The sequence below is a fragment of the Corvus brachyrhynchos genome, unplaced genomic scaffold (genome assembly GCF_000691975.1).
Source record: "Corvus brachyrhynchos isolate BGI_N302 unplaced genomic scaffold, ASM69197v1 scaffold56, whole genome shotgun sequence".
NCBI lineage: Eukaryota > Metazoa > Chordata > Aves > Passeriformes > Corvidae > Corvus > Corvus brachyrhynchos.
Window position 1 is genome coordinate 7,825,959 of NW_008238664.1, and position 18,423 is coordinate 7,844,381.

At 43.7% G+C, this 18,423-nt stretch overlaps 1 protein-coding gene across 2 annotated transcripts; it reads right to left on the reverse strand.

The window, feature by feature from the left end:
- Positions 1 to 237: 237 nt before the first annotated feature.
- On the reverse strand, positions 238 to 18,372 carry WDR91 (WD repeat domain 91). Of its 2 annotated transcripts, none has more exons than XM_017738015.1 (15): positions 18,287 to 18,372; positions 16,969 to 17,148; positions 15,766 to 15,973; positions 14,840 to 14,922; positions 12,470 to 12,594; positions 10,366 to 10,543; positions 9,939 to 10,097; positions 7,684 to 7,898; positions 7,092 to 7,242; positions 5,529 to 5,623; positions 5,041 to 5,209; positions 4,229 to 4,337; positions 2,678 to 2,790; positions 1,747 to 1,944; positions 238 to 880 (listed from the first exon to the last, which is right to left on the reverse strand). In XM_017738015.1, the coding sequence occupies exons 3-15, from the start codon at positions 15,767 to 15,769 to the stop codon at positions 716 to 718; spliced, it is 1,764 nt and encodes a 587-aa protein (XP_017593504.1). In that variant the 5' UTR covers positions 15,770 to 15,973; positions 16,969 to 17,148; positions 18,287 to 18,372; the 3' UTR covers positions 238 to 715. The 2 variants fall into 2 exon arrangements, with proteins under 2 accessions (XP_017593504.1, XP_008634882.2); XM_008636660.2 differs by having other exon boundaries at positions 7,684 to 7,883; positions 18,287 to 18,371.
- Positions 18,373 to 18,423: the final 51 nt, after the last annotated feature.

An 18,423-nucleotide genomic window follows, 5' to 3' on the forward strand; every position in this document is an offset into this window, starting at 1 on the left:
TCAAAGTTGGACTCAGGATTTCTGCTCTAGTTAGTAGCAGAGACCTATGGCAAGGTAACACAATACATCCAAACAAGAGTTATTTTTGTTCCTGGATGTCTGGTTCACCCTGGTGTGGTGCTGGAAGCACTCATGAAAGCACAAGGGCCTTTTTTGCATGCAGGAGACTTGGCACATCACTGCCCTAGCCACCCTCCATGTTTTGCAGCAACTGCTCGACAAAGCATAGAGCTCAAGTGCAAGGGAATATTTTCTTTTTATGGAAAAAAAGAAACCAAATAAAAACAAACTAACAAAATCATAACAACAAATGTTATACCCAAAGAATACTCTGGTTTCTCATCAGCCTTTCCAGTTTGAGTCATCTTATCGTCATGCACTGTGCTGCCTCATGCTTGCTTTCTCCAGCCTCACCTTCTGCAAAACCCTGATGTGACCCCAGCCTTCTACCCACGTGCTACTCAAGACTCCCTAACAGAGGGAAGTCCAGCTGCCTCAATGGATTAGTGGAGACTTATTTTTCAGTGCTGCCACTGATCCAGTCCCATACTGGCATTCTGTTGCACAGCAGTTTGGCAAATGTAGTTATCAAGAGGCAAAAGCTACAATGAGAAGAGGGACTTTGCTTTGCCTTCTCTCCCATGCAGTTTGTTCCTGTGAGTTAACACTGGTTTTGTCAAGTCTATTGCTCTTTCCCCTTTCAGTACTGTCCAGGTTAAGACTTTTGAGCCAGTAAGGTTGTTAATTTAATTTTCCCGTCCATAGAAGCAGTGAGGCAGGTCCCGCAGTCCATGGCTGTGCTCCAATCCACTGTGACAACAGGAGCTCGGTGTCCTCCCAGGGAAAGGCAGCTCTCCAGAACCTTTTCCTCACCATTTAACTAAAAAGAAGGAAAGCATAAGATTTTAAGGAGGTAAGTTTCTGCAGTGGGAGCAGTGCACCTGACAAGACAAGCCAAAGTGTGATAGAGACTCCGAATCTCTAACAGCATGCATAAGTAAGCAGAAAATCAGAGAGATATTGAGATGTGTGTAGCACACACATGAAAGGAAGTTTCCAGTCTCACTAGAGAAGCAGGTGTTCTCAAGCAGCTCAACTTTTGACATCAGCTGAACTGCAGTAATTGAACAAAGCAGGCTAAGAGCACACACTGATGAGAAGCACATAAGCCTGAGATATAGCTCATGTTAGTTCAGGTGCTCTGAGTGCCCCAGATGCAAAGTACAAATGTCATCTAATCTGCTTTGGAAGAGCATGAGCATGTGATCAGTAACACTTGCTACTGAAGCACCAAAATTTGGGCACCCAGAACCATTCAGCCTTACTCTTCATTTAATTTCAGTACACAATAAGGGAAGAGAATCAGGCTGGGTCTAACATAGAATCAGCAGGCACAGAAGGCAGATTGAAGATGAGCACCAGTTAACAATCACACATTTTGCATTGAACTGGCATGCATCCATATATTTAAAAAGTAATTAAAACTTTGTCCTAGGCACTTGGGACACAAAAACCTAAGCTTTAAGAAGGAGCACACATACTCCAGCTACCTACAGAGGACCCAAACACTTGCTGTACACCACACACTGCTAAAGTGCACACTGTGTGAAACTGAGCAGCAACTTTCACAGAGCAAAGATGAGTAGGCGCTGCTTAAGAACTTCCAGTGGCTGATGTTGCACTCTCACAATTAACAAAAGCTTGTATGGATACTTAAGAGTACTCTCCACCACTTCTGAGACTTACCTTGAATATTACTCCCCCAGTAGAAGAGCATGTCAACATGTAATTGCCCTCAGAGTCAAAAGCAAAAAGCCGTCCTCGTGGGAACTGGACTTGCTTGTAGCCACTGTACCCAGACAGAATAAAAGGACCTGTAGCTTCCCTGGGAAGGTCATACTCAGACACCTTCAAGCCAATTTTGTGGATATTCCACTGAATAAACTGGAATGAGAAAAAGAGATGACAAAAGCCCATAATGAAATTAACTGGGATGCAAGTAGAGTCACCTTTTTTTCCTTTTAAGTCAAGTAGGTATTCCTCACAAACAGAACAGGGCATTCTGACATCTGTATCTAAGTGGCTGTATTAATAAAACACAGACTGCAAATGCTGTAAGAGTGCCTAGTATCCAGGCAAAGATATGCCCTGCCTTCCACAAGCACTACTGCCTATGTGTCCTTCCACATTGCATGCAGTATTCTGGTGAGAACTTGCTTAACTCCTCAACCAAGGTCCCTCCCTGAGCCACACCTCTACTGCTGAAGGCTATGTAACTGCAGAAACTGAATTGTTTATTATAAACAGGGAGCTGCGGACAAGGAGATACATGCAAAGTGGTCAAGGATCTGCTTCCCTGTGAATCCCAGATCTCAAATGTGGTGATCTCAGGGGCAGAGAAAGGTCATCCTCACATGGACTATCTAGGAAGGGGATGTCACCAACAGCAGGATTTGCACACAAGGTCCGAGACAGTTCCAACTATTAATACACTTTTCAGCCACTCTCTCTGCAGATAGCATGGAGCAGGGTGGTACTGCACACCTAGGATTACAGTTAGCAGCCCACAGATCATCCAGGATCTGAGCGTATTTTTATGCTTGTCCTCACTATATGGAGGAGACTCCAGAAGTGATCTCCCTGCCAGCTGACCAGTAGGAAGTCACCCATAGCCTACCTTGCCATCCTCGCCTATGCTGTAGACTGTGTTCTCATCATAGCTGAACTCGACGGAGTAGACTTCCCCATCATGTGCCTTCCAGCTCATGGCGCACTCATGCTGCTGCATATCTGAGGGGAGAACAGTACTGAACACTCCTTGTACTCACACAGAGCTGAGGTGAAGAGAGGGAGGCCTTTTATGTTCCCAAGCTCTCTGTGACAGCCCTCCAAACCAGCCTGGGGGAGCCCAATCCAGTTCCCAGCCCCCTGTGCCTATACTCCCACACATGGCTTTCACTTTGGCCACAAAAATCATTGTATCTACTCAGCTTTACAGGGCTGCTCACACACTCACTGTCAACTGCAAACATTTTGCATCCAAGCACCACTGGCACTCCTCCCTTAGTAATCCTGCCCATCCTCCCAGCTGCTGACAGCTCTGTCGTCCCAAAGACCTGCGACTGCAGCCTCGACCTGTGCCAGAAGCAGATTCCCCATTCAAAGGTAAGAGGCATGAACTGCCTTTATTGCAAGCACAGGCTGAAGAGGACAAAAACCTGAGAAAGAGAAATTGCTCACAGAAGCAGGACTGATGTGAAGCCCTTGCATTTAAATGTGAGGTCTCACATTAATTCCTTTCCACACAACTCAGCCTCTAGTGGTACTGCTACCTGACACAGCCCAAGACCACACAGCTTAAGGGCAAATTAACTCAACAAATCCAGCAGTACTACCAGGGTCTCCAGCCAATGTCCTCCAGAAAAAGTCTATGTCAATTCACTCCTGAGAGCTCCTGTGGAGGAGAGACAATAGCTTCCACCTTGGTCTTCAAGCATATCCCACAGCTGCCTCCCTGCTGGCAGAAGGGTACTAGGGGCAGCCAGCTGAGGACTAGGGGCCACCTCACTACTCAGTTTCACAGAATCATGTAAGTTAGAAAAGACCTCCAAGATAATCAAGCCCAACTGTTACTTTAGCACTGCCAAGTGCACCACTAAACTATACCCCTAAGTGCCACATCTACAACATCTTTTAAATACTTCCAAGGATGGTGACTCCAGCACTTTCCTGCCTGCTCCAGTGCTTGACAATCCCTTTGGTGATGGAAGTTTTCCTAATATCCAATCTAAACCTCCCCTGATGCAGCTTGAGACTGTTTCCTCTTGTCTGATCCCTTGTTACTTGGGAGAAGGGACTGACACCCACCTGGCTACAACCTCCTTTCAGGTAGTTGTAGAAAGCAGTAAGGTGTCCCCTCTGTCTCATTTTCTCCAAGCTAAAGAACCCCAGCTCCTGCAGCTGTTCCTCATGTGCTCCAGACCCTTTACCAGCTTTGGTTTTGCTCTTTGGACACGCTCCAGCCCCACAATGTCTTTCCTGTAGTGAGGGGTCCAAAACTGAATGTGCTGTTTGAGATACAACCTCAGCAGTGCCAAGTGCAGGGGGACAATCACTTCCCTTGTCCTGCTGGCCATGCTATTTGTGATACAAGCCCGGATGCCAGTCTTGGCCACCTGGCCTCACAGCTGGCTATCAACCAATACCCCCAGGTCCTTTCCCACCATACCAAAGAGACGAACAATCCCATCTGCAGCCCCGGTGACCAGCAGGTTGCCATTGTGGTTGAAGGCTGTGCAGTTAATAGCAATGGGCTCAGGCTCCAGGGAGAACTGCAGCTGAAAGGGAAAATTTGCATTAATGCTGAGAAATGGAGCTGGGGGGGCTGAAGAGCTGAACTCCAGGGGAAGGAAGAAAGAAAAGACAGTATTTAGTAACAAGAACTCTGGTTTGGAGCCCTATACCTCTAATAACTACAGACTTCAAGGTCTGGCAGTGGCACTTTAGTGTGACACTAAACCAGCAATTCATCTCAGCCAAGCCATCGCTTTCTCAGCCATGGCCTCAAGGTTGCAAAACCAGCTTCTGGCAGGCATTAGATTGAGTATGTTGCTTTCTCCTACATGTCAAGGACAGCACTTCACTTAAAAACAAGGAAGACAGGGGAAACAGCAGCAACAAAACCCCTTCAGTATAGCTCAACTGGAGAAAGCCTGAGCAAAGCATCAGCCAATCCACTCAGGATATTTCCAGTCACAAACTGTGCAACCAGGATAGAAACAAGGCCATGGACTATTCTGAAGAATCCCTCATAAAAACCCCAACGCACCAATAAAAAAAAAAAACTTCACCCAATCCAGCATCTACTTACATTATTTATTTTTATCCTGAATGTGACAGAGGGGAAAGGAAGAAGGAGGAAAAAGAAGGGTGTTGAAAAGAAAGTCAGCAAAATTTAGAAAGAGGGCTCCTACACATTGAAACAGAAGACACTCATTCTCAGCAAGCAGACTGAGAAAGGAAAAGAAACCCAGCAAGTACCTGCTGCTTCATCGTTTTAGTGTCCCACAGTAGCAGCTTCCCAGGAACTTGGTTCACACTTTTGCCCCCAGAGTTGATTACTGAGAAGTCAATGTGGGAGATGGGGCTCTGGGCTGCTGCAGAGCAGACAAAGGAGGCACCACTTGGGCTGCAGGCAAGCGAGAGGATCCTGAAACACAGGCACATGGTCTGAATCACCTCTCTCCTGCAGCTGCCTCAAGCAAAACACTCACCTACGAGCTCTCCCATTAAGACCCCGCAAGACAAGGTGCACTGTAAAGGAGGGCAGGATTCATGTGCTTAGACATATTTTGAGTGTCTCCCATTTAACTGAGCAGTTTTACGCTGCTCAGGCAGGGACTGCCCTCTAGATGAAGGCTGGATTGTCCTGCAGTTGCAGAAAAGCAGCAGGAACATTGAGATGTTCACTGTTAAAACCAACACAACTTATTTATATTTATATATAAAAATCAGTATTCCAGAGTTACCTGGGCATGTCTTCATCAATGCTGATTTCACAGAGATTCTTCTTTGCTTCTGTGTCATAAAGACGAACCGTCCCAACCCCACTGCCAAGCAATAGCTTGAAACCAGCAGGGAGATGGAAAAAGTGTGAGTGAACAGTACAATGACGCTGTCCAACAACCACCAAGACTTAATAATTTTTTTCTATCTATCCTTTCAGACTAAATATTACTTCATTATGGTACATCATGTCTTCCTGTGCAATCATACTGAGTAGGACTACCCCAGAGCCACAGAAGTCAGAGCTAAAACCCTCCCTTCCAGTGAGAAAAAGATCTAATAGGCTCCAAGGCGGCAAAAATGCCACTTCCTAGATCACAGCTCAACATTATAGGATGCAAAACATGGATGGAATCTCAATATCTAGGGGCCAAGGACAGAGAGGCTTAAGATTGTTAACTGTCTGCTAAAGAGAAAATCAAGTGGAAGCCAACTCCTTTCACCCACGGGAGGATGAAATCATCCAGAAGAGCTCACACATGCTTTATTAGTGGTGTTACAATTTCAATTAAAATTTAAATCATAGAGAGATGCATTATAAAAGAAAAATCGAGCAAGACAGATCTTTGTCACTTCAGTGCCTAGTTTGCTGATCAATCCCACATGTATTTCAGAATGAAGAATCTTTCTATTAGCAAGAAGGAAATAAATTCCACAAAGCAGAAGAAACATCATCACAACAAACAAAGCACAACAACTGCATCAACAGCTTGCTTTCTAAAAGCAAAAGAAGAGATGAGCTGTAGCACCAGCTCTTCACAGGTGGCATTTTGGGGTTAGCAAGCCACACATTGTCAGTGCCAAAATGGGAAAAATGCCGCCTCATTTGCAGGCCAGCCTTCTCATACAGCCCTGTATCTGCCAAGGGAGGGCATGAAACACTAGCAACAGTTCTAGGACTCAGAAGAATGCATATAATTTAAGGGTCCTCTCTAGTAACAGAACTAGAGAAAAAGGGATATAGGAAACATTTAAACTGCCATGTTATTTAAACAAGCTCCTTATGCACACACAAACCCTCAGCTCTTAAGACAACAGTCTAAAACTAGCCATGGAGCTTTTTTCACACCTGCACAAGTAAAATGCCACCCCCACAACCCTGTTTCCCCCTCTCTGCTGCTGGCTTGGGGTATGAGTAAAGCTCCACAGGTCTCTGCTGCAGGCCTCCCACAGGCTGTTGTACTCAGTTGCCTCTGCCTGTCTTTACAAGTTGCTGCGTGATCTGTGTGAAGTCAGGCACTTCTCTCAAAGGAACAACTTCTATCCTGCAGCTGTACCCACACTGCAGCTTGGGAATTTCTGTTTCAGGGCAAGTGGTGGTGAACTCCTTGCTCAATACAAAGCATACACTCCCCACTCTAGTTTTTCTTAGACCCTAGAGGCTTTGGTTCCCCGTGTCCCACTAAAAGTGGAAACTAACCGCTGCCTCAATCTTATCCACAGTACAGCTGTCTAGAAGTGAACATGCAACACGTAGCAACACAGCCCCAAATCATCTGCTGTGCTTCCACATGCAGACTACTCACCAGCCGATCACGCTTGGTGGCCCATTCCAGGGACAGCAATGGAGATTTGGAAATGGATGAAGCTTTAGTTTGCATTATGGGGTTAAAAGACCAGACTTTGATGACCCCATCCACGTCCAAGCTGGCCACCCTCCGTCCAGAACAATCAACCCTGTGTGTAGAATGAAACTGTTGGGATATTTTTCTGCTCCAAATTCTTAGATGCAATCCGCTAATCCTTCCTTTCCTGGCCACACACGAGTTCCTTCTGCAGGAATCAGAACTTCTTTGCACCACTTCCTGTTCACTTCACAGTAACTGGCACAATGAAGGGCACTAAGCTCCAGACGTAAAGCATAATGCCCTTAAGCAATACCATCCTGCTTTCCAAGAGAGTTTCTTCCTGGCTAGCATTGCCCAGTCACAAAAATCTCTGTCCATTCTCACTGCACAAGCTACATGCTATTTTCAGTCACACCAGCTTGACTGCCCTACAACTGAGAGCACATGTCCAACGTGCTGGACAGAACAGAGACTGGAAGAAAGAGGCCAGACACAGCTGATCCTCCTGCAGAGGCTTCTACAAGAGAGCCCTCTTCTGCCAGTGCATTACCTGCAGTACATGATGGATGAATGGTGCTCCCCATACTCCTCCTGGCTCAGGACGATGAAAGGCTGTTCCTGCCGAACCCCCACAGCCTCTGCACTGCTGCCAGGAACTTTGGCTGAAGTCTCTGTTTGCTCAGCATGCAGATCTGAGCATGGTTCTGCCTCAGCTATGCTAGTATCTGTTTTCTTCTCAGCACTTTGGCCCTGAAGGAAGAAATCCTGTGTGAAATACAAGGAAGCAGCTCCATATCAAGCTCCTCAGCTATCCCAGCCTGCTGGGAGAAAAAAAAAAAAGAAGCTGCAACAAAACAGAAGCATTGTCAGCCCAACACTCCTTCTGCCAGGGACCTTTCTGAGCACAAGGACCACGTGTTGCACAAGTGCACTATTTTATATGAGCTGCTTAGTTGTTGAGTCCCTTATATCCCCCTCCATGTGCCCAGCTATATACTTTCCTGTAAGAATTAAAGGAACCACAACATTTCTAGCATACTTCAGCCAGAGGTATATCAGAGGTCCATTTAGATGGGCCATTAGAGCACAGATTCACAAGTAAATCAAAATATTTCAAGGAATTCTTGTCTTCAGCAATGTAAGTTAAGTCTGTATACTATACAGTTCAGCAAACCTGCACAAAAACTTGTTGGATCTCAAACCCCAGTGGATGGATTATCCTCATCTGCCAGAGATTTTAGACGGTGCACACTGGAGCCACCACTGCAGCCAACTGACTGATGACAACAGTAGAGCTGACACATGAGTCCAAAAGCTTAAAACCCAATCTGACAGGGCAGACAGAACAAACGGAGTTTTAGGAGGTGAAAGTATCTGGGTGAGACAAGATCTGCACGGCAGAAATATCTGGAAGCAGCTTAGTTTTCTCTTGCCACCAGAAGCTGAACAAGAAGCAGATACAGCACATAAGGAGGTAAATCACCTGCTAGCATTCTTTTGATAAGAAAACTAAGTGTCCCTAAATGGTATTGGTATTGATGGATTTGAATTCCTGTTCTGTAACACATGCTTGCCTAATTTACAGTAGCCTCACATCGTGACCAACGGATCAAGCATTGCATAATCAAATCATCTGAAATCACAGAGCTGGAAAAGATTGGGAAATAAATCCAAGAATTATTCTGCTAGTTAGTGTGGGGAGGTAACAACCAGTGAATGACATTCACGTGAAAGAAACAGTGCCACCTTTCAGTTTCCTTTTTGCTCACATGCTTTGAGTACAAGAGAAAGTTAAAGAGTATCAAGCTTCCCCAACAGCACAAGAACCAATCTTTACACAGCCCAAAAATCACTGCCTTAACCTGGAACATCATAGAAAAAGGAAAGTCAAAGGAAACTTACTGGGAAATTGGGCTTTGCAATTTTCCAACCAGTGCTGAAAGTGTTTTAGATGAATCATGAAGAAAAAAGTTCTCTCAAGGCCTTGAATGCTGAGTGATAGAGTAACATCTCTTTAAAACAGCACTCCCACACACAGAACAGCCACACATTGGCCAATGGGCAACAGTCCCTCAGCACTGTCTCTCCACACCGCAGAATGTCTCATACAGACAAAATAACAATGGCTGAGATGCTGCCTGTGCTCTGTATTTTTTTTTGACAACATGGCTGCTAAAAGCCAGACAACACACAGGTGAACAGAAGTAGTCTGCTGACCTTCAGCAGTTAAAATCCAGGACACAGTTTTATTGTTTCATTAGATTTTAAAGCAGGGCACACCCCCAGGCAAAACTGCAACAATAAAGTGCAAAAAACTCCAAAAAGAAAATGTTGCTAAGAAAGCAACTTCCACTCCTATCCAGGAAAATTTTCCATTAGTTTTCATCATCCCACACAGAGCCTGCATAAATCAGCCTAGGAACCTACAGGAACAGAACTCACTTTGGTTGAATGAGTGAGCCAAGTTCATTGCCACTGAGGAATGGAGATTTTAACAAGATATTGGAACACAGCCATTAAAAGTGAATGAAACCTTAACGAAGCCTCAGGACCAGGTTGTTGAAAAACATGGAGACAAAGGACAACTCTTCTTCCATTTGAAATGCCAGTACTGATTACCTTCCAGGGACACAGAAACAAACGAAGTGCAGATGGAGTTGATTAACTACAGACATTAACCTTTGATACAGTTACTTCTGCCTAGCAATTCCAAAGCTTAAAGGAAACACTGGCACTTGTTTCACCACTTAAGTTTTACAGAAATACCAGCCTTCTGCTTCCAAGCCTTGCAGTGCTGACCAGTACCTGGAAGGTCCCTTTCGACAACAGTTCCTTCCTTTCTTTCCCATGCTCTTGCAAGCGCTTCTGCCGCTGCTGCAGGGAACTGGACTCGCCTGCCACTAAACCACTGAAGGGGATCTTTCCGTCCTTACAGCTCACTGTTCCTTCTTTTCCTTTGGCACTCTGGAAGGCAGAGAAGTGACTGGGCAAAGTTATGCTTGTACCAGGCTGCAGAACAAAGAGCAAAAGCAGCAGCAAAGCAACGAAGCACCTGCAAAGGCTCCACAAGCTCTTAGAAGACAGCCGCTGTTCTTGTGCTGCATTCAGGCCCAGCATACGTTTGCAAGGCAGGAAAGGACATTTAATTTTTCAGGTGCAAGCAAAACCTTGGAGCAGTGCCATGCTGCAAGTTAACTCCTTGGAGACTGAGCAACTTTCAGTTGAGAATTACCTGGTGATTTGTTGGTTCTTTCTTCCCTAGCAGCATATTGCCAGTCTGCGTTGGAGAAGCCCCACTTGAATGGGTTGGTCTGGAAGGGCCCTTTTTACTTTGGGAGAGAAAAGAGGACAGAAAGCCTCCCCGGGACTGAAGAGAATGTGCTGTACTCCTCTGATTGCAGGTCATATCACTAGTGAAAAAAACAAAACATCACCAAAGAGAGTATGAAAGTGTAGCGAGGTAACCTGATCAAAGGCCACCCAGTTAAGTGAAGTGGCAGCTGTTTGAACCACTGGACAACAGATGTTCATTTCCAAGCCAATGCACCACTATGCATTTAAAAACTATTTGAAAATATCCTGTTAGTGCCTGAAGCAGGTCATTATAGTTACTGTAACCAAAAGCTCACTTCTCAGAGATGCCACTGAGACAGTGAGATCAAACTGTTGCTGAATCCACTGTAAACCCTAAAGCCACCTAAAACTCTTTCCACTCCATCTGGTTTGTTTAGAAAGACCCTAAGGGAAAGGCAGGGGAATTCAGATTTCTGTAGAACTTACTCAGATGGGATTCCCAATTCAAAACATAAAACAGACCTACTTTGAGAGACATTCAGCATCCAGTGTTTCACTGGACACTCTTTGATAATCAGCAAGTTATGTTCAACAGTTTTACAGCACAGGCCCTCAATATTTCAAAATCCAGACCCAAAGAAAATAAGAGAGTTACAGCCCATTTCCATGATTATAAACACCTCCCATCTCAATCCACAATGCCAAAATCAGCAGCTGCTTCCCAGAATACAACCATCTGACTTCACTCTGCTACAGCTTCCTCTGAGAGCAGAGTGGCAGCAAGAGGAAGAGGAATACAATATGCTTCACTGTCTCTATCCACTCTTCAAGGATGGAACTGTTCTACCAAACCTGGGCTTTGAGTTAAGCACAGACATGAAAATAAGCAAACAGAACTGGCCCTCAGACTAAGAGACAAGTTGCACACAGAAGAAATATCACTTCTTAGGCAAGTTTTTCTAATTCAAATGGACAAAAATAAATACAGGAATAAATTATCCCATCCCTCATGTCACACTCATCCATACATGCAGACAGCATCAGGGCTTTCCACATAGTTAAAAAAAATGTATCACAAACTAAACTCTGTAGCCTGTCCTGTGCAAAGACTGCAGAGCCATTACCAAGATAAGTTCAATAGACACTTAAGTCTATTGAATCAGACAGCTTTTAGGTTAAAACATTTTGTGTGCAGTACCTGCTACAACTTCTATCTGTCACCAGCAACAGGATAATTTAATCAATCCTGCTCCTGTCCCAATACAAGTGAAAGAAGCACATGAGAAACTTGAGCCACAGCGTTATTTGTAACTTGTAGTTGAGCTACATATGCTTTCAGATCCTTTTAAAAGAAAGGAAAGAAAAGCCTCAGTAACACAGTGAATCCAAACACACAGACTTGCTTTGCCTGACACTGGGGTAAAAAAATAGCAATCAAAGAAGCTGTATCACTGTGTATGCTGCCTAATTTCCAGAGATAGGCATACAAGAGATGTAGTCATAAAATGCACTTTTAACTGCAGCAAGTTCATGGGGAATTCTGTGCATAACTGAGCCTCACAGAAGAGAAGCTCCTTTTCCCTTGACTTTGCAAAAGCAAGAAAACATCCCTGTGTAACAAGAATCCCTTTGGGTCATACAGTAACAGTATCTACAAAACAACATAGGGCACTCACCTATGGCACTGTAGGCACTCAGTAAATTGGAATCAAGAGACAGTCCACTTCATTTGAACAATACTGCAGGGTACTGTACTGCTAACATGCTAGATGCCCAGAACACCTTGGTGCAATGCTGAGAGCAGAGCAGAATCACTTCCATGTGTGTTTGGGCTCTCACTGGTTTGCAAGAACTTCCCAAATGATGGGAGAGACGCCTGTCATGAATTCCATTAAACCTACTTAGGTCACCATAATTTCTGCCAGGATGTCTTTCTGCATTGACTCCCAGGGCAGGGGACAAGGAAATGACCCTCCAGGAACCTCCTTGACCTAACAAAAGCAGCAAAGCCTGTCCCCAGCTCTTCTCCTGCAGGCACTTACAGTTCAGAGTCCCCTAGTCGATCCATGTTGGCCACATATGCAGGCAACTTGTGATGCGTAACTGTTTGTTCCACCTCCAGTTCCTCTTTCTTCATGCGGGAGGATTCAGCCTGCAGAGCAAACAGCTACAACACGAGAAAAGAGCCAAGTGAACACAGGGTCACTGAGATTCACCTCCTTCCCACTCACTGAAGTTGTTTATTCCTTTTATTTCAACAGCCCTGGAAGGGTGGGGAAGGAAAAAAGTTGCTCTGACCGGCTGAGCACCACATCAGTCCAATTAGTCAAAACAACCGGTAGGTACTTTACGCACATGAAACTGAAGCCACTTAAAACCCTTCACTCCTCTCCTCGGGCTGTAGCTGTGGGGACATTAGTGGTGCTGGGAAACAAGAGCTGGGCAGGGCAGAGCTTACCAATCCCTCTCTGTGAAGGCAGTTTGAGGCTAGGGCAATGCAGGCATGGAGCCTAGAAGGTAATCTTCTTCCCACAGCCAAGGGTTTGGTGAACTGGCAGGGTGCACCAAGGTCACCCTGAAATCCAGGTCCATACCCTGTGCAACTCCTTCCCAAGCATGACAATGAGATTTATCTCCACATTATGGAGAAAGAAAACTGTCTCTTTTTCTCCTCAGTAGAGAGGAACCTCAGGATGCAGCTTTCTGGAATAGATGTGGTTTATGCCTGTGACTCTTATTCACACAAAGAGTTCCTCAGGCTTTTCTGCTTCTCAGAGAGGAACCTCAGGATGCAGCTTTCTGGAACAGATGTGGTTTATGCCTGTGACTCTTACTCACACAAAGAGTTCCTCAGGCTTTTCTGCTTCTGTACATTTGTTTTTCAGACATAATTCTTTTTCTTTTTATCTTGTATTTAAGGAAAGAAAATACAGGAAGAAAAATGAGCTTTAGAAATCTAGCTTGCTATTTATGTATTTGCATTGTTCCAGCAGCATAAAACAGAATCAGTACTTAATTTCCGCTACCATAAAATTCAGTATTTATTCACATCTTTTTTTAAAACCTGTATTCTATAGGTAGCTGATTCCTCCTCTGACCCGAGGAATTCTCTAAAAGGGAAAGTCTAGTTTTAGCTCTGTCAATTTGCCAGAAAACTCTTATCCAGACTGCAAATGATATCAACCAACATGCAGAACACCAACCATAGCTTTAATTTGACTAAAAGTAAAGAATACAAAATTGGAGGAAATAAAAGAGCTCCATTTCAAAAATGTCTATTTCTTATCCTGCTGTCCCTATTCACTGACCATCTTTGCAGAACCCTCCTGTCAATGTCTGACTGAACTAACTCCATACAATTCAGTGACAAACCTCAGGTTTTTTCCCCCCAAAACTGCCTCCTTTTGAAATCAATGATTCTATTTTACTTCAATTTTTAGGATAGTGTTGAACAGCTATTAAAACAGTAAAAGCAGAAAGCACAACATACAACAATGTTTTGTAACACAGGAGGCAAAGCCCAAACTTTACTGAAGTATTTATACAGAAACAGCTTTTATTTGGTATGTCTGAGGAAGTGAAATTAAAGTTCCGCTTACATGAATAAGCCTTCCTACTTGTATGTGAGCATCCACATGTGATCTACAGTTTAGAAAGTTCTTAAACTGCAGATTTTATAAATCTAATAGGAAGTTATACTCAGAAATGACTGACCCATGTTACACCCTCTCCTAAGTATCTGCTGATGATACTGTCAAACACAAGACATGGAGCTGGGCAATATTTTGTCTGAACCAATCGACCCTTCTTATGGCTTACTGTAAGATCTAGAATTGGGAAACAGACATTCACATTTCCATTAGTTGGTCTAAATTGCTTTGAGTGCACATCAAACATGGTGAAGTAGTCATTTCAGAAGTAACAGTTCCTGTCTCTTTGCCAGAACTTACTGCCCGTTTCTATAGCTTCTATTGCTCTATCAGCTAAAACCTGGAAGTGACGGAATACTATTCACAAAATCAGCCATACACCCCTTCCAACCCAACCCATTCTATAATTCTATGACATACACCCTTAACCTACCACTAGTTTCACCTTGTTTTGGCTTTGCAGTGTAACAGAAAAGGAGTTTGTATAGTATTCAGTCACCTGTCAGACAGCACAGGGAGGGGGGACAATCACCTCCAGCAGAGGGACGGGAATATCCTAAACACACATTTCACAATATGATCACAACCTTAAGCTTGCTGGAGACGATTGAAAGATAAATCAAAATAAAACAGCACACTTAAAGAATCTGCCTTTGAATAACTGCACCAAACTGAACAGTTACAATATTCTCGAACTGATGGAACCAATTTTACAAAACTCACAGCGTCAGTCAGCAGCTAAAAAGTGATCTCAGTTCTGACCTTATGCCGCAACGATTCATTTTCTTCTTGTATGAGACTGCTCCTGAGACATTCAGCTTCAAAGTTCAGTATGACTGGAACTGGTAAGCAATGTTAAAGAAAATCGAGGCAGTAACTTGTGTGCACCTGGCTTAATTCTAAAAGCCAGCACTCCATACCAGCTGTTTACCTGTAAAAACAAAGCTGCCCAGTCCATACAATCAGCAAAAAGTATGTGCATGACCAGAAGATTAGCAACATCTTAATTCCTTAAGTCAACTTTTTACTTTGCTGTTGCACAAACTATTTCATGTGGACTTTGCAAGGATTTTTAGATTATTTCTTTCTAGAGTCAGAAGTGGAGGACAAGACAGGTTCTGTTACTGCTTTCCTGTACACTGAAGAAACAGTTCAAGATGAGCTGTTTTCCAGCTGCAGCATAAGCCTGCCCATCAACAAACAAGTAAGACAGAACTCTGTAGTGTGGGGCAAAACACTTATTTCTGCCAACAATCAACTGCTCTATTATAATGAGCTGTCACTAGGCAATGTTGTGAACATAATGTACGCAAAGAAGGATCTAAGAGAAGATGCCAGTACAGTCATGGACTATGGCCCAAGGTTGTATGCCTGTTTGTACTATGTCAAGCAAAGAGTAAAAGCATTTCAGAACAAGATGTGCACAAGATTTCTAGTCACTAGCATCGGGATGATTCAGCATCAGCAATGACCACGATTGTTTGTGCCCAGGGAATACAGCATACCATCAGATAATTGAGCAGTAACTATTCCAACATCCTCTGGTAAACACCAGCTTTCTATTAAGTCTTGGCTATAAAAAATCACCTGAAAACAGGAAGTTCTGTAGTACTATATTCTTGGCATGACTGTTAACAGTATAACACCAGGGCAAGGGAGATTTAACTATTAGTTGCAAAAAAGGATATGCATGCACTGAAATAAGACGCTCAGGAAGTTGTGCAGGGACACGATGAACGTATCTGCCCACTGGCGTGAGAAATAGGTGGCAAAGGTGGGGTTGGAATCTGGAGCAGGGAGGAAGGGCAGGACAAACCAATCCTTCCACTCTGCCTGGTTCTGGAGCTCGGAGGCCAGCTTGAGGAAAAACTCTTGCGCCTTGTCATTGCGGCCATTCTGAAACACAGCAAGAAGAACAGGGCTCACACTTCTGTTAGTGCCACCAGGTTAGGTCTAGGAACATTTGCTTTTTGTTATGAACACAGTAACAACTACTTTCACCATCTGACACAACAAGTGGTTAGTTAAACATTCATCAGGAAACAAAAGAATACCAAATACACTAGGAAAAGCTCACAAATGCACTTAATCCAACCTTGTTTCTAGTCACCACAATCCTGTTTAAAGGCTGAGACCAATTGAACCAAACACACTGATTTCCAGTTAAACCAGTGCAATGAGACATGAGCATTCTTATACAGGACCAAAGTATAATTCAAATTACTCAAGTCTACAGCAGCTGCAGCCTGAAAAGGTTTCCATCTGACACATTATTCAGACAGGACTGTCACACCTCAGGGTAAGCACATGGCAAAACAAAACATGAAAAAACACACTTTTAGAAAGATGCATTAGATTTTGACTCCTCCACCAACACCCATCATTAAAGATCTTCCATCAGGGAATGGAATCAAGAAGGAAGAATCAAGGGGAGAACATACTCCACTGACTTTACAAGGTTTGAACAGAAAAACCTCTGTTCCATTTTAAGCTCATTCTTTTCAATTCAAAGCAAGCAAAAAGACATCCATTTTCTCTCCCATATTTCCTTGTTCCAGTTTGAACCTCGTCTTCTCTGCCAGTATCCAAGTTAACTGAGCAGGACTGAGCTAGCAGTACAGCTGTCCTTTCTGAGGGGAATCTGTCTTTACGGGAGTGTGACTATCTTGCTCCCAGAAAACCATGCTTCCCTCTTGCCTGAATTTCCCTATCCTGCACACAAGCTTGTCATGTGAGTCTGCATCAAACTCCTTACTACACTCCTGACCATGACATATGAATTGCTTGTTCCTTATCCAGCAGGCCTGTCAGAGGCTCACACGGGTAGTTTATTGCTTTGGTATCAGAAACCAGGATCTTTATAAAATAGAAGCCTAACAATCAAATACTACCTGAATAGCATGGACAAGGTAATATCGGAATAAGCTGGTTTTGAGCTTGTTCACTGTTGGCCGATAGACGTCTTCCAAACGGCTGAAAAGGCGTCGGTCCAGATAACTCCAGTAATCCCGCAGGGCAGCCAGATCGTAGCTCTGAACAAACTGCTGCAGCTGGTCCACTATCTTATCCACCTAAAGAGGGCAAACCAGGGAAGACTTCAGTCACGTGAGGGCTCTTGAGACACAAGACTTTCTGTAACTTAGTGCTGAGAAGCTTTAACTGCAGAAGTAGTACAATACAATCCTTATGCATTAGCTATTTCCTAATCCCAGAAATACTCTGCATTTTGTATTAGCATTCTTCCACTCCACAGCACTTTTCAAATGAAGGGAAAAAGAATATGATAGAACATAGCCAAACAGATTTTGACAGAAATTGACATTTTGTTGAACCCAACTGACGGGCGTTTTTGCAAATAAGCACAGCTTTCTGCCTCTTTTAAAAGTCAGTTGATAATAAAAGTAATAACGTGATTAAATGTTGAAAACTCAAGTGCAGCACCTGAAAAAAAAGGCGTTATTTTTAGACTAAAAGAAAATACCCCTGTATTTAGCCAACAGAAAGAGGAAGTCAGTTCTGCTTTAATGCAATCTTTGAATTACCTTGATTTTTAATAACATCATCTACTAACAAGGCAGGCATAAAACTTTGCAACAGGATTTTTTTTATCATTATGTCTCTTTGGAAATCATTTCTGCAACATGAATAAGGCAGAATGGTGGTGTGGGAATAGATTTTCTTGTTCAGTGGTTTCTGATGGCCAAGACAGGCATCAAAAAAAGAAAAAACTGCATCCTCTATAAAATTAAACTAAGGCTGTTTTGTATGTGGTTTGTTCTCCCCTCAACAGTTAGTATCTTAGGACATACCCAACTTTTATCTCTGTGGCTTCCTGCAGATATAGAAAACTGAAGTTTGTGACCCCAGCAGACCCTTCTTGGACAATAATTCCAATTAAGTCAGCTGTTTGCCAACTGCTAAACATTAGCAAAGTGCTAGTGTTTTAAAAAATAAAAGCAACATGCTTTATTAATGATAAAAGTAGTGCTTGTATTACTGGTCAAAGAAAACTCTGACTGTTCAAAGCACTACATTCGGTACCCAAAACTGTTGCTACAGGAACATGAAGCTCACACAAAGGCCTGAAACTGTATTTTTGAGACTGGCAAATTGTCTGCCAATTTCCACACGTTAGTCCAGGTAGCTGGTACTCAAGACATACAAACTAAAGAGCAGAGCTATAAATCCGCTGGATAAAAATCTCATGACCGAGAAAAGATGCAGGCAAAGAAATGTCTTCCTGTGGCTGCCCTCTCACTACGCGGTCTCCTCCGTTCTTCGCGACTCGAAGCCGAGAATCCGCTGGTGGGTTACAGGTCGGACGCAGGGTCCACAGCCGGCCAGGC